General features: G+C 41.7%; 1 protein-coding gene across 2 annotated transcripts in view; it reads right to left on the reverse strand.

Moving 5' to 3' along the window:
* Positions 1-12,076: 12,076 nt before the first annotated feature.
* LHFPL3 (LHFPL tetraspan subfamily member 3) overlaps positions 12,077-15,940 on the reverse strand; it is a 231,767-nt gene continuing 227,903 nt past the window's right edge. For both annotated transcript variants that reach the window (XM_048500263.1, XM_048500264.1), the window contains one exon: positions 12,077-15,261. In XM_048500263.1, coding sequence (XP_048356220.1) covers positions 15,233-15,261 — 29 coding nt within the window. In that variant the 3' untranslated portion in view covers positions 12,077-15,232. The remainder of the gene's footprint in view (positions 15,262-15,940) is intronic.

Below are 15,940 nucleotides of genomic sequence, written 5' to 3' on the forward strand. Positions count from 1 at the left end.
ATTGCTCGGTGCCACGTCAGGGCATCTGAGGAGGCTGCAGCAGCCACCCATTGATAAATTTGCCCCTCTGCTGGGGAGGGTATTTCTGCCTACATAGGACTGTGCCATTTCCAAGAGCTGCTCCAGCTCACCCCCCCCCCCGCCCCACTCTGGATTGGGCTGTTAGGTTAGTAAAGCAGGAGAAATGTTTCCTATGCAATTTGGTTGGATGAGAATGTATTGCTTGCTACTACAGAATATAAAAACTTCCAAAATGATTGTTTTTCTTTAATTTTTCCTACCAAATGGTACTATTCTGCTAATGTAGTGAGATATTTGCTCCTGCATCCAATTAGAGGATCTGTACTAAACATTTTTTATGGCTTTGCCTGTGCAAAACTGATTAGCAGCAGAGCTCTCTAAGATTTATCAATTAAAGGTGGTTTATGACCTTTGATAATACAAAAGAGAACACCTGTAGAAACTGTTATATTTCACTGAAAAAAGAAAATATTCATTCCTCTGAGCAAGACAGAAAAAAAGGAACATTAAGGTTAACCCTAACATTACTGTGAAGATAAATGCTAAAGTTATCAATGTTTTGAAAAGCAAATCAGGTTTCAGCTTTTTGTCTCATACGTTTAGGGATTATTAAAAAGCACATAAAACCTATTCTTCTTCTAAAATTTCCAGCCAGAGAAACTGGATTTGCTTGTCACATGAGTGCATATTTATAGAAAAAAAACCCAATAGTCTTTCCATAAATCGGACCTATGATAATCAAGTGATCATATTCAGATATATGATTGGTTATAATTAAATATGAGATAAGCAACTTAGGTGCAAATAAGTTAATCAGCATGAGCATATGAGATACACCTGATATAGCAAGATAAGAACCAATTTCAACTCTTAGCCTTATTAAAAAGCAATTAATCTAATTTTTTTCTATTACTGTCCAAGATGAAGATAACTCTAGGTAACAGAGTTCAATGACAGTCACAGAGTATGTGAATTCTGAGCTGACTTGCAAACTCAGCAAGAAAAGAGAAGTGATGTCACTGCTGTAGCTACACTATGTTTTGTTCAGTCTAGACCAATGAGTATAAAGTTTTTCGGGGCCAGCGAACTACAATGTGCTCATTGAATTCGTATCCACACAAGACTAGTGCCTTGTGACAGTGGAATGATACTTCCCTTCCAGACCTCACTGTCAATTCAAACAGTCTGAAAAAGCAACAGTATTTTCCTCTTGGGACTGTACCACTTCAGAATGCAGGTGGGGGAAAGGCATATTTCAGTGCCTTGTCTCTACATGAGCTTTGTGTAGGCAAAATGCTAGCAGGGCAGAGGTGCTGGCATAGCCCAGTAAGCAAGTTTTTCACAAGCAGTGTATTCTGTTTTACTGAGGACCCTTCCAAGATTAGCCATGGACTAATAGAGCCCTTTGGGGATTGGGCGGTATAGAAATCCCATAAATAAAAATAAAATAAAATAAATATATCCACTAAGGTCATATATGGAGGCGGAGTGGTTCTTTAACTCCACAGGAAAGTTCCCAGAGGACCATGACAGCCAAGACCAAAGATGCCCAAAGGACCTCCACCCCACAAGGATCACTCAATTCAGGCCTTTGCAACCATGGCAATCACAGGTCTAGGCTTGTCTTTTGCTGCCTCTGAAGTCACTAGGAGTGAATCTGCACCTGCTGTCACTGCTATCTTGAGTCTGAACCAAGTGGCTTTTCTTATGACCTGTCTTAACTTCCCAAGGCCCTCCTACTTATCTATATATATAAAAAGCAAACAGTGACTTTGTTAGTCACTCCCTAACGCCGAAATGGCTGGACGGATCGCCCCCAAATTTTCACATGACGTTCCTCCCTGTTGCGGGCAGGTAATCGGACCTTCAAATCGCCAAAAGTCCATACCTGAGCCAGGTAAAACGTCTTTTTCATGGCGCACCAGGCCAACGGTTGGCTGTGTTTAACTGTCACCCTTAGAATGCTCATGCACCCTGTCTTGCCTTGTGGCCTGAGAGCTATAGGGAATGTTCACAAGAGATGGGCAGAGAGATGAGCAGTGAAAAACAGTAAATAGGTAACACCTCGTTAGGTAATACAAGTGGAAATGAAACATCTCTACACACTTTGCTGTGTGAGACGCCAGGTGGGGTTCCCCCCCCCTCACACGCGAGGTAATCCTTCACTCTCTGTGCCTCCCCCACTATTCCCACACAATACACATTCAGCTCATCCTCACACACCTCCCTCTGCCCTCCCTCACATCTAACCACCACTTACCCACTTCCTCATCCATATTCGCCACATCTCTCTTTTACTAAAAGCGAGCTGGAGTTTGCCTTTTTCTTCTAAGAAAATCCACGGGGTGGGGGCGAACCAATACTACTGACTCTGCTTCTTTTGCACATTGCCCTTTAAGAACCCAGGGAGCTGGCCTCGATCTGAGCGCCTCACCACCCTGCCTCTGCTGCCTGACTGGGATAGCCTCCTTGCCTTACCCAAGCCAGGACTGTGCGTGTCAACCAGCCTCATGGAGAGCGGGATTCGCACTCTGGACAGTTCCGTTGTGGAATGGAAAGGGTTACCTTATACTAAAAACACAAGGCACCATCATATAACAATGTGAATTGAAAAGGGAAAGAGGGATTCCATTTGACCACCCCAAAAGGCTATGCTGTGGATCATTGGACCTGCATGGACATCTGTGTGGGTTGCGGACTGTGATGAGAAGGACAATTGCCACAGCAACGCGTGGCTGGGCCCCGCTAGTATATTAATAAATGCTTAACTCATCCTTCACACCATCAGTCTTCTCATTCATCTCCTGCTAAATTTCTAAACTAGTCTCCCAGTGTTGCCTTCTCCCAGAGCTTTTAGGAAATACTTTACTGCCATCTACTGGGTAAAATATCACATTGCCTTCTAAACATGATCTCAAAAATGTAAAAACCACCTTAATGGGATAGCGGCATTCATGAGGGTAATATAGATTTGGCAAACCCCATGCTACCAGATGGGTCACAGATAATGTAAAATACAAAGCTGTGATGCTGATTTTTTTTCTAGATTAAGTTTTATTGTTAAAATATACAGCTGCCTTTTATATGATGACAATTTGGAACTTGAGGGAGACTGGGTTTCTTTCACAGCTGTACAATATTGATTTTTAAAAAGCCAGTTAGGAACCTGCCTGTCTTCCACACAGCCACAATAACTCTAAAAGCTAAACACAATTCCTGCAAAATTAACAAGATTAGCCAGGCTATTCCTGGTATCATTCAAGATGATCCAAACCATTTGGTTTTACAGGCCCTCTTGAAAGTATTAGCAACAAAAAAGAGGAGTTTGGATTTATACCCTGCTTTTCTCAATCCTAAGGAGTCTCAAAGTGGCTTACAAACTCTTTCTCTTCCTCTCCCCACAACAGACACCTTGTGAGGTGGGTGGAGCTGAGTGGGTTTGGACAGAACTGTGACTTGCCCAAGGTTACCCAGTAGGCTTCATGCAGAGGAGCAGGGAAACAAAACCAGTTTGCCAGATTAGAGTCTGCCACTCTTAACCACTATTCAATGCTGCCTCTCCTTATGCTTCCCTTATGCTTTTAGAGATGGCTGTTCTAAAGAATGTGTTTGTGGGCAACTACAAAAAACAATTGGGAAAAGCAGGGTATAAATCCAAACTCCTCTTCTTTGTTGCTATTACTTTCAAGAGGGCCTGTTGTAGTTGTCCCCACCTCGATATGTATGGTGGCAGCGAGAGGGTACTGTTGCGATGGAGTTACTGCACAGGCACAGATCTTTCACTAGAACTATCAGCAGTTTCAGTCCCAGGCCTGAAACAGAGACTGAAAAGTATTGTAGCCTGATGAGTCATTCAGAAATAACATGAGCTCAACTAATGTAGATTTTTAACTATCATTACATATTTATCAAAGAGCATGTAGAAAGCCACTCTGACCTGGATGGCCCAAGCTAGCCTGTTTTCATCAGATCTCAGAAGCCAAGCCCTGGTTAGCACTTAGATGGGAGCAGTGGCGTAGTGCCAAGGGGATAGGGTGGTGGTGGTGCGTGTTGCACCGGGCGCACGGTGGTGCATGGGTGTGGTGGGGGCATGCGGGGGCATGGCAGGGGTGCAGGGCGCACACATGTCCCGGGCACAGTTCCCCCTCACTCCGGCCCCTAAGACCAAAGAAGTCTTAGGGACACTGTGAAGAGGCAGGCAATGACAAACAACCTCTGCCCATCTCTTCCCTTGAAAATCCCATGGGGCTGCTGTAGGTCAGAGGTGTTTTTACAGCACTTTCCAATACCAAGAAGCTCAGACTCTTGGAAACAGGTTGGGGAAAGTCAGTAGATGTGCTAGGAGAGTAAGTATGGGAAGAAAGTGAGTTTAGTGGTCAGTGCCATTCTCTGTCCAATACACACTCATCAGCAGGGCTGCCGAGAGGGGGGACCAGATCAGGGGCGTATGCCCAGGGGGACATATGGGGTGAAATGTCCCCTGGCTGGACCATTTAGTCCTGTGGGGGGCGGACAATTGCCCAGGCCCCTTCTTCTTCCCCCTGGGTTTATACTCTTTGAGATGATCTGAGCAAAAAAAGTTGTTTGGTTTTGGTGGGGAAGGGGGTTGCCCACATGGAGGGAAGGAACTCAGATTTTGCACTGGGCTACATTTTCCCTAGATACACCTCTGGACCATATGGACAGAAATAGTGGTGGGATCCAAAAATTTTAGTAACAGGTTCCCATGGTGGTGGGATTCAAACAGTGTCGTAGCACCAATGGGGCTGAGCGGGGGCGTGGCCAGGCATTCTGGGGGCAGGGCATTAATAATTTCTCTGTTACTGTAAAAAACTCTTACTGTAAAAAAAAAAGTTCCTAATTTCCAGCTGGTATCTTTCTGTCCATAATTTACACTCATTATAGCAAGTCCTATCGTCTACTGCCAACAGAAACAACCACTTCTCCTCTAATTGACTGCCTATCAAATACTTAATACTTTCAAATACTTAATTTTGTTTCTAGAAATCAAAAGAAGGATACTTTCCTTAAACAAGGAACTTTACCATATTTCTAAAACATGTTTTTAAAACAGCCCAACAGGGAGAGTTATCCCGTTTTCTACCTTCGCTAACCAGCCACATAGGAAACAACAGGACTTTATGCCAACTGTGAAATCATGAGTGGTCACTTCACAGGCTTTAGTGAAGATTCACCATCACCACTACTGTTTGTTAACACTATATTCTGAAGGGCCTAATACATTCAATACTCAAAATAATTTGCACTTTAGATTAAGACACAAATTCATTAAAACATGGATCCGATGGACCATTCCTACTGCATAAGCATATTCAAGAGTTAGATATCAAGGCTACTGCCAGGATACACAGGTCATGACTTTTTAAAAAATTGAGTAAGCATTAGTAGTTAGTACTTTAACCTTTCACTTATACAAAATGCTTTGTAATCCCTTAGCCCCACAAATACCTAAAATCAGTCATTAACACTCCCTTTTTATTCCTGGGTGACCATGGGCTACTCACAGCTTTCAGCCCCACCCACCTCACAGGGTGTTTGTTGTGAGGGAGGAAGGGCAAGGAGATTGTAAGCCCCTTTGAGTCTCCTGCAGGAGAGAAAGGGGGGATATAAATCCAAACTCTTCTTCTTCTTCTGTTTAAAGTAAAAAATAAATCAGATCATCATCCATGGTGAACTAGAATTCGCAATCCATACTGTATATACTGCAAATATTTCACATTAATTAATCCAGGATTAGAGACACAGATTAGCATAACATTCTCACATACAGGAATATAGAGCTTTTAAGTGGCCAAGCATCACGGTAAATCACAATTTATCATAAAATGAACAGAGTGCCAAAATAAATAGCCTACCAAGCAAGTAAAGAGTACCCTGGACCCAACAGTAGTTAAAGGGTCCCTTCTCTTACTAGCTGGCAAGCTCCGGGCTATGAGAAAGAAGAGAGGGGGGGCGAGAGTGTGGAGACGGAAAAGCAGACCCAACTAGTAACCCCCTCTTGGCACACACAAATAATTAGTAACCCACTCTGGAACTGGTGAGAACCTGCTGGACAGAATTCCAGGGGTGTTTGTGAGTGGGAGACATGGAGCTAGGCAAATGATGGGATTTGTTTTCATACATTATTTGAGTCAGATGTGGATGGGGCCAGAGGGAATCCTGACAATCCTGCACATCTGATCCTTTCTGTGTCTTTTAAGTAGAATACTGTTATATGCCATTAAAGGTATTCGAAATCGAAGTAGAATACTGCAAATATTTATTGTTTTTAAACAGTGGAAAGAGTGATGTAGTGGCTAGGTTTCCAGCTAAGATCTGAGGACAAAGGAAGATCAGATAGCAGAGGAAGGGGCACAGCTTTACAGGCAAGAGGAGGGAGGAGAATCAGTTTACTTCATTGGTTGCAAGAGATTTAGACCTGCCACACAGTAGCATAGAAATAACAGCAAGTGAAGTTTCATGCAGAGCAAAAGGCTTGCTTCAGCTTGACATTACTGATGTGATATTTACACCAGCACAAGCTTAACTGGTAAATGGCAGCCCCCTCTCTGGAATAAAATTGGAAGTGTGAGAAAATCTATATAAGAGTATACCACTAGATGGCAGCATTCAGATGCACAAACGCACACACACACACCGTTTTCACTGTGAATAGGGTTATTGGCTTTCATATGCCCATGGCTTTCATATGCCCATCTTACCTTGGGGCTGAGATAATTCCTGAAGATCTCTTCACACATTAAGGGTTATTCATACTGGATCTGGGGTTTCCTTCTAAGTCTTGTGTAATAGTCACACATGGCTGTTATGGCTTTTTCGGGTTGTGTGGCTGTGGTCTGGTAGTTTTTGTTGTTAATGTTTTGTCTATATCTATGGTTGTCATCTTCAGAGGCATGTCATAGTAAGATGTGTTTCTCTCCATGGCACAGTGTGAAGAGACTGTGTGCTGGGGTATGTGTTTTGTCCAACTCCAGTGGGGTGGTGAAGTGTATTTGCATGTGTCTGGGAGGTTTTACAATTGCATTGCTATTGCACTTGCAATCACATTTGCACCTTTATGCGTGTGAAACATGATGCTGTACTAGAAGACCCACCATTCCAAACCAGCAGAGGTTTTCTTATATTCTTTTGTACTTTTTGAAATTTAATGTTGGCATCCTTGCAGTTTGCTATGGTGAGGGGTGCATTATATATCAGAAGACTGTTGCAGAAGTAGGTGCCATTGGAATTTAAGGTAGTGCCACTCCATCCACCAACAATAGTGAAAGTCTGAGGACAAGAAGGAGGAATAAAGAGATATCTTACCTTCAGATGCGTAGAGTGGCTGGGGAGCTACCAGTACCAAAGAATCTAGCCATGAAAAATGATCAACCATTTCAGTGCAACATTCTCTTGAGATCCCTAGAAATGCCTTGCTGTCTCAGGCTAGTGATCCATCAAGTTTGTTCCACTTGCACTCAGGGGCAGCTAGAAGTTCTCACAAGCACAGGCGATGCAGTCAAGTCAGCTAAGGATAGCAAGAATATCAGAGCTGTCGATCCTGCAGCAGCCAGAGCTGAACTGAGGTTTTTCATAGGAATCAGTGCCTGCAGCTGTAGTGGTGGCCTGGAGTATACAGGCACGAACAATATGATCATTTGTAGCCACACAGTGAAGCCCTGCTCTTCTAATGCAGAGGAGAGGCCCTGGGTGGCCAGTCATGCATGACTCCATATGAGCTGAACTTCTACCCAGACATTCTGTCTTCTCCCCTCCTGGAGTTCTGGGACAACTGTGGGTTCCCTGGCAACAGACAAATCTCCTGAGTAGACTCCTTGACAATCCTAGCCTCAGGCCCAGCTTCTGATAATTGGTCCTCTGGGCTTCTGGCCCAGAGAATTGGCTTGCCCAGGAACCTCAGGGTCTGCCATGGTTTGGACCTCTGAGGTTCAGCCACCATGGCATCCTCATCCTTCAAGGAGGACTCATCAGGTCCAACCCATTACAAAGCCCAGCATCCTTTCTCACAGATCAACCAGATGACCTGGATGGCCAATAAAACAGGCCATAGCAGCCAAGGCCTTCCCCTGATGTTGCCTCCTAGCACTGCATTCATACATTTAGTGTTTCTGGAAGTGGAGGGTCCTTTTAGTCACTGTGGCCAGTAGCCACTGATGGCCATGAATCTGTCTAATCCTCTTTCAAAGTTCTGACAGCTATCGCTACCACCAAACTCCTCACAGCCAGGACGCAAGATGAAAGCTTGGACTGGGAATGATACTTTGGACTTACTGTGAAGGTGTCTTCTCTTCAGTGGAGCAAAGTCATCCTGAACAAAGGAGGCATAACCCAACCAGTCTGGATGACTATAGCTAGTCTGGAAGACATATAGTATCCTGAGGCCTTCTTGCATATCCAAGCACTGGAATTATATAAAGGCCCGAGCTTTGTAATGTTTCATGATTCTTGATTCCTTCACAGAAAACTTAGCTGGAGATTCCTAGATGAGACTGGCTATGAGTTTGCTTTTTAACAATCTTTTAAAGCATGATGTCGATTGGCTTAAATTGAGTAATTCTGCAAAGGGTTGCACTGAAAATTACACATTTCTCTGGGAATAACCACCATTCAATTCAGGAGGATTAACTTCCACTTAAACATACATAAGATTGGATTGAATGTCTGGAATCCTAAGCATGTTCAAGTAGACTCAGGAACTTTGAGCCAGTGGTCAGAATGCCAAGAAAGCAAAGTCATCTTTTGGGGACAGATTCTATTGCCAGTATACAGTGGTTTCCATTCATTAACACCTCCTGTAAGTAATGAACAATTGTGCATCTTTCTATCAAAAACAGAGAAAAGAGTAAGGAAGATTTAGTATATAGAAAGTATTTAGTATATAGAGAGTATTTAGTATACTATATAGTATATAGCATTTAGTGTGTAGAGAGTATTTAGTATGTAGAAAGAAAAACTAGCCACTTTTTGAATGAACTGCAGAAAGGCACTCGCACACTTTATTCTAGTATGCTACAAAAATTCATAGTTAACCTTTATTTAATACCAAGCATACCTTAAAGTAACAAAAATTATTGTTCTTTGATTCTTCAGAAAGTCAGGTATCCCAACAATTTTCTTTACAATTTGTTGACCTTTAAAAAAATAAAACCAAACCCACACATTTTTGACAGGTTACGATGGGATGGAATAGAAAAGCGTCCACATTTTAAGAGGTTAGAAACGTACTTCTACTCACATTGAATGATGTATGAACTTAAAACTTTTTGCTTTCTGTATATGTATGTGTATACACACACACACACACACACACACACACACACACACAAATGGCAAAGGAAAGATCCACATTGGTTTGCAAGATTTTTGCTTTAACACCATCAGAACACAGTGAGAAACAGGCTACCAAGAGGCAGGAACTGATATTAAAGAGGTAATAAGCTGGAAGTCTCACTGGCCAAACTCTGCTGTTTGTGATCTTGACCTAAGGATCACAACACTGCTTTGACTGTCAACAAACTACCAGTGTGGTCAGCCTTGTGTGGTCAGCCAGATCAGAAGATATAAGTCCTGGTGGGATTGTGTTTATTAGAGTTCTGGAGTAAGCCAGAAGTGGTACCTCTGGTGAGTGTTGAGTTTTGCTGGAGAAGCTGCCAGAAACATGCAGTTACTGTGGAAAGAAGGCAACAGAACAAAGGGAATTCTGTCAAATTAATCTATGAAAAGCTAAAATGAAGTCACAGGTTGGGTTCTGAGGAATGAGCAGGAACTGAGGAAATATAAGAAGGGGGGGGGGCTTTGCAGGGCTAGAATGGAAGATAGGTACATGGACAGCCAAGTGAGAGATCGTTATACATATGGAGAGAACAGAACCTTAATATTGTCAATAAGCTATAGGTCACCTCTGCAGTAGCTGCTGCAAAGAGGTCAAGAGGATTTCTTGCTGAAGACTTGTTAGATTTCAGCAGTTAACATACAGCGAAGTGAGTGGAAACATTGTTTTTCTGTGCCAATTGTTCTTGTGGCTTATTTGACCTATGACGAGGTCATGGTTTAGCATTTCTTTTATATATAACATGCATCCCTTACATTTTTGACCCTGTGGGCACCTCTGGAATTCCGACACAGGGTAATTTGTGCAGCCACAAAATGGATACTGCAAGAGGAAGAGACAGTCACAAAATTTCAGAAACTTAGATTATGCATAATTCTAATAGTAATTCTTCAACATCTTGGACAGAAGCTTTTTAACAGGAGGCCTTTTAAAATGAACATACTGTTTTAAAATATTTTCTGGCATACAGCTAGCTTATCTTCAGTCACACAGTTAAAATTCTAGAGCTGTGGGGGCAGCTGCTGCCAAAACAACATTTTAAAAGATCTGCATAGTCAACCAGATCTTCAGTAGTCAATGAAAAGCTCTGTTGGGCAAAACCCCCATCTTGCCCCACCTGCTTTCTAAAAACACAGGATGGGTGTCATGAAAGGTGTTGGCAGGTGCCATGCAGCCCATGAGTACCATGTTGGGTAACCCAGATCTCTCTACCGAGCATTCTCCAGGAGGTAGCAGGTTGAATATTAATTGGCGTTCTCTAAAAACTGCTACCATACCCTAAAAGTCAAGAACTCCTTTTTTATTTCCATATCAGAATGGTTGCAAGATGTCATTCCATCTAATCATTGTTCAGATTTATATCTATCTTTCTCCACGTTAGGTGAGACAACATTTCAACCATTTGTTTATTTTCTTGCCCTATGGACACCTTCAGCGTGTCATGTTTTGTTTCTTCCATCTTTCCTCTTGTGGTTCCAAAACATAGGTCCTGGGTGTGGAGGGTTCTGTTACTGTGTAAGGGGATGAACATCTTGTTCTTTCTATTCTCAAAAAAAATCTACTTTGCAAAGTGTGGACTTTGTTAAATGAGAGTTTTTGAGAAGCCATTAAGGTGAACATCTTGAGACTGAATTAATTGGAACTTAATTTGGAGAGAACATGCTTGGAATTGCCTGCACAATTCAAAGCTTTTTGGGTGTTACCAGTGGTGGGATTCAGCAGGTTCGCACCACTTCGGCAGAACCGGTTGTTAAAATGGTGCTGGTAAACAACCACTTGATAAATTATTTAAATCCCACCGCCAGAACTGGTTGTTAAATTATTTGAATCCCACCACTGGGTGTTACTACTACTGTTTTTGCTGTATCAAAATTGTGGAGTACAACAAAGCCCGCAGGACAAACAACAATGGCAATACTACAGAAGCCAAGCCTCTTTAAAACAGGTAGGAATCTAACATAAGGGGACTGGCCAATGAAAACAAAAATTGCAACCCAATTCAAAAACTCACAGAATATCTTCATTAAATTGAAGGTTGAAACACCTGTTATAAAGAACAGTGTCAAATTTTCCCTTCATTTTCTGTAATGTCTAATTCAGTTTGTTTACGTCATATTCTGACACTATTGTGCTCTCCAGCTTTTCCCCACAACTTCTCTCCACAACTGGCTGGTGGTGGTGGGGAAACAGTGAAGTGACTACAGTTCTACTATACTTCCTGGCTGGGGGGTGACTTTGTATAGGGCTCCCATTTTTGGAGATGGCTCCTTGTTTCTTATAAAGTGATATTTGGCCCCTAATCTCTATTATCTTGGTTACTTGAAACATCTAGATATATCTGTGGAAAGAGGTTGTAGCTCAGCAAAACAGCCTCTGCTTTGCATGTAGAAGACTGAAACCCTGGAGAGTGGCTGCCAGTCTGACTAAACAGTCAGTCTTGATGAACCAATGGTCTGATTCAGTGTAAGGCAGCTTCATTTATTTATTTATTTATTTATGGGATTTCTATACCGCCCAATCCCCAAAGGGCTCTGGGCGGTGTACAGCATGGGTTCCACATACAATATATAAACAAAACCCCATTAAATTAAAAGTAAGTTTAAAAGTTTAAATATTTAAAATGCAGCAGTAGTCAACAAAATGGCGTCAGCAATACCCCAGATTGAACCCTCCCAAGAAAGGGGAACAAGACAGTAACAGAAGTGGGTCCCCTAGATGACAGGGGGACTCCAAAAACCGGAGGAATAGAATAGAAGGGGCACCTAATCAGCGGCTGGGCACTCATGTGTTCATGTGTGTGTTGTTCATGTGTGTTTGCAGGTACATGCAAATATTACTCCTGTTTAACTGTACGCCATGAGTCTGTTTGACTTGACAGCTTGTTGCTCTTAGGATGTTCCAGGCTATTCAAGATGAATAAGATAATACTATAGTTCTAATGACTTTGGTTCAAGACTTTGATGAACCCAATAATTCCCTGTAATTTTAGAAGTGAACAGAATTACACAGTTCAAAACCTGTGACTAGCTTCTGAACAATGTCTGGCATCAGCAACTTCTTTGGGTAAACATTCAGCCTAAACAGGGGCTATATGAACACGAGGGAAAAACAAACCTAGTTTATTTGAAAACATACACCCTTGTCTATATACTTTCAGCAAATCCATAGGCGTTTTAAGCAGACAAGAGTTTCTGAGATTGGTTCTCCAACACACATGGATTTTGTACATATTTATTCAAAAAATGTAAAAATGTAAACCCCAGTTTGCTTGAATGTCTAAAAAGCCTTTGATATTACAGGGGTACTTCTCTGGTGCTCAGTTCAGAACTGGACCGAATGCACAGCATCCTCATTTCATGCCCTCTGTGGTAAACAGATACCAGTTTTGATCTGGTATAATTACTAAGTGTTGTGTGGTATAAGCAAGATGTACTGCTGTGAGGTTGGGGAGATCTCTAGTGTAGTCATAAACCACTCATGAAATCTAGTCAGCAAAGGAAAATAAAGGTGGAACTTTAAAGGATGCTGTCGCTAATTCTGAATCACTGAGCATGAACGACAGCCATCTGCCAAACAGCAAAATCTGCTTCCTCTGAAACAACTTCTGCCTCCTTGTATGTGTTCACCTCATTCAAACCAATTTCCAGATTTGACTTAAAACATCCAGAAAAGCACATGTTGCAATGAAGTCAGTTTCACTATAGGTGAAACTTTTTGCCTCACATGATACAACTATTAGAGCCATTTGCTTGCTCCCTGTATTATTCTACTTGGAATAATCACTGTGGGATCTCTTAAACCTAGACAGAAATAATTTGTACAGAATATTTGCTTAGCACTTATGAATGCAAAAGTACTTTACAGCAACTGTCCGTTACTGTATTTCAGATGCCAGATCAGAATCTACATTGGCCCTAAACCTGTTCTACAATGTTCATCGAGTGCTAATCCCTTCAAAAGTGGTGAATTTCACACATTTCATGTCAGATAAGCCTTGTAAAACATTAAACAAAACACAGAGCCACAGCTCTTTGCACTCTGATGTCAGCAACCTCTCACCAAACAGGGCTGCCCCTAACATGAGGCAGAGAAGGATGGCATCTTCAAGAAGGCAGACTTTGGGTACAATGGAATATTCATCCTTCCCTGGTTTCCTTCTATTTAATGAGAGTGTCAGTGCAATCTAGAGTTCCCGGCCAAGGACTTTGCCAAGAGAAAATCCATTTTGTTTGCTGAAGGCCTAGAATTTTTTTTTGCCTTTTTTATAAGCACAGAGGGTTTAGAAAGCAGGTGTTGTTAACTGGGAATGTGCTGTCTCTCCAAGGTCATAGTGCTTGTTAGAGGGCATGAAATAATCTTTGTTAATTTTGACTAACCGGAACTGGTTCATTGGAGAATAATTGGAAAAGCTTCATTTTAGAGGGGAGGGGTAGGTTTGCTCATCATCCACAACATTTTGACCATAGTATGCCCTGATTAGTTAATAAATGATCACCTGTAGTGGCCAGCCTAATCCATAAACTAATTATATCAGTGAACAACAACTTTGTTCGATGCTTTGCCCTTTACTCTGCTTGAAAATTCTATTGGAACTTTGTACATGGACTGAAAATATCCAGTATCTTTCACCTGCGCAAGTATTTCTTTCTGGTATGTAGACTTTAGCTTTGTTGTTTAATTTGTGTAACTGAATTGCACCTTGATTTTGTGTTCACTGTTTAAACTTATGTTTTAATATCTTTCTTTAATAATTTAAAAATATATATATATTGGTGCCTGGAGTTCTGGTTCAGAGCCCATGGATTGGTGTTGTGCCACTCCAAAGTCTGAGTTAAGTCTTTGACAGGCTTGCAAATCTCAGGTGCTTTGGGTGATGGGACCAGCATTGTATGGTGTCTCATGATATTAGTTCTTGGTCACATAATGGAAAGTGGAATTGCTACAGCACTGTGTGCCATTACTTGTTGTTATGTGACCAGAAGTGACATCCTGGCATCACTGCAACATCACTTCCCTAAGTTCCTCCTGCTGCTTCACTTCCACTATATCATGGGGTGGGCAATCTCCTGCTATAGTGGAAGACCTGGTCCTCCTACTGCAATCATAAACAGAATGAAGCATATACTCAGAAATAAATCCCACTGAGCTCCATGGGATTTACTCCCAAATAATTAAAAAGTGTATTTAGGATTGAAGTCTTTAAATACTGTAAGTACAATCTGGGAGCCACCATCTCACATCATTTACACTTAGAATGAGAATTCAATGCAACCACTATATGTGCAAGAGAATCTGAGAAGTAGTGTGTCTCTAACTAATCATACCAGGAAGGGCCACTAAGGCACAGAAATGATGGGGTAAAAATCCTACCATCTTGCCTGTTGCGTAAGACAAGAAAATACTGTTTGTAAATATTCTGAATCTAAAACCACATCATCTCAGCTACTGGAACAAGAATTTTCTAACTTAACAGCCTCTGGTTCATGAATGTCTGTTTTTAAGCATTTCGCTTTTCAGCCAATTAATAAAAAGAGTGTACAAACCTCATTGATGCATGAATATTAATATGTTTCTCTAGTGACAACTATACCCCCTTTGAAAGTTATCCCCCTTACGTGACTTTTCATGCACACCTTCTGAACATTGCATTCAGAGGCAGTTTCTAATGAGCTGGTGGGTAGATCCACGATTGAATCTCCCTCCAGAGAACCACTTGCATGTCTCGCTGATCTATGTTTAGAAGGCAGCTCTTGGCAATCAGATTTTTTACACTTGTCAACAGTCTTCATCACAGGCTTCTCAAGCTTCTTCCGGTTTAATGATGATGTACAAAAGTTGTCACTTGGTTTTGTTTTGTGCTCATTCTAGTGAGGATTGGCTTAGCAGAACTGAAAAATGCAGAGAGAGAGAGAGAGAGAGAGAGAGAGAGAGAGGAAAGAGAGAGAGAAGTTAAGCAAACATCAACAACAGAGTGTCATGCATGATGGTCCCCTGATATGGGAAACACGGTCTTTTCATTAATTGTGACAACCATTTACTTTAAAAACAGCAAAGGATGATGTTCATTGGAAAAAAACATATGCATACACACAGACATATGAGTGTAAATATTTTAATAATTTGTGGTGTTTTGGAGCCTCCATTTTTTGAGATGGGCCATTGAGACATTTGTTTATAATTTTAGTTTACCCTTCTGACAAGAGCTCAAGGCAGCACATATTTTATCTCTTCTTTTATATCAGCTTTTTACCTACCCTGAGTTCACACTGATACTGTGCCTGACTCAAGGTTGTTCAATAAGATTTGTGGCTGAGGTGACAAGCAGACAAGATAAAAACAAACGTACCTTTAGAGGACACTCTTTTCTCCTTTAAAAGAGTAATAACAGAGCACAGAGTCCAGATTCAAATTCCTGGACCAAGCATAAGTTCAAAGATTGAAGCCCTGCTCCATTCTCTGCATGACCCCCAAGCAAATTGAAACTGTATGAACAGAGATACTTGCCTCTCTGCTATAAGGATCCACCAAGCACACAAAGCCTCTCATTAGCATATACCCTCCTCTTAG

This window comes from Sphaerodactylus townsendi, linkage group LG06 (assembly GCF_021028975.2).
Source record: "Sphaerodactylus townsendi isolate TG3544 linkage group LG06, MPM_Stown_v2.3, whole genome shotgun sequence".
NCBI lineage: Eukaryota > Metazoa > Chordata > Lepidosauria > Squamata > Sphaerodactylidae > Sphaerodactylus > Sphaerodactylus townsendi.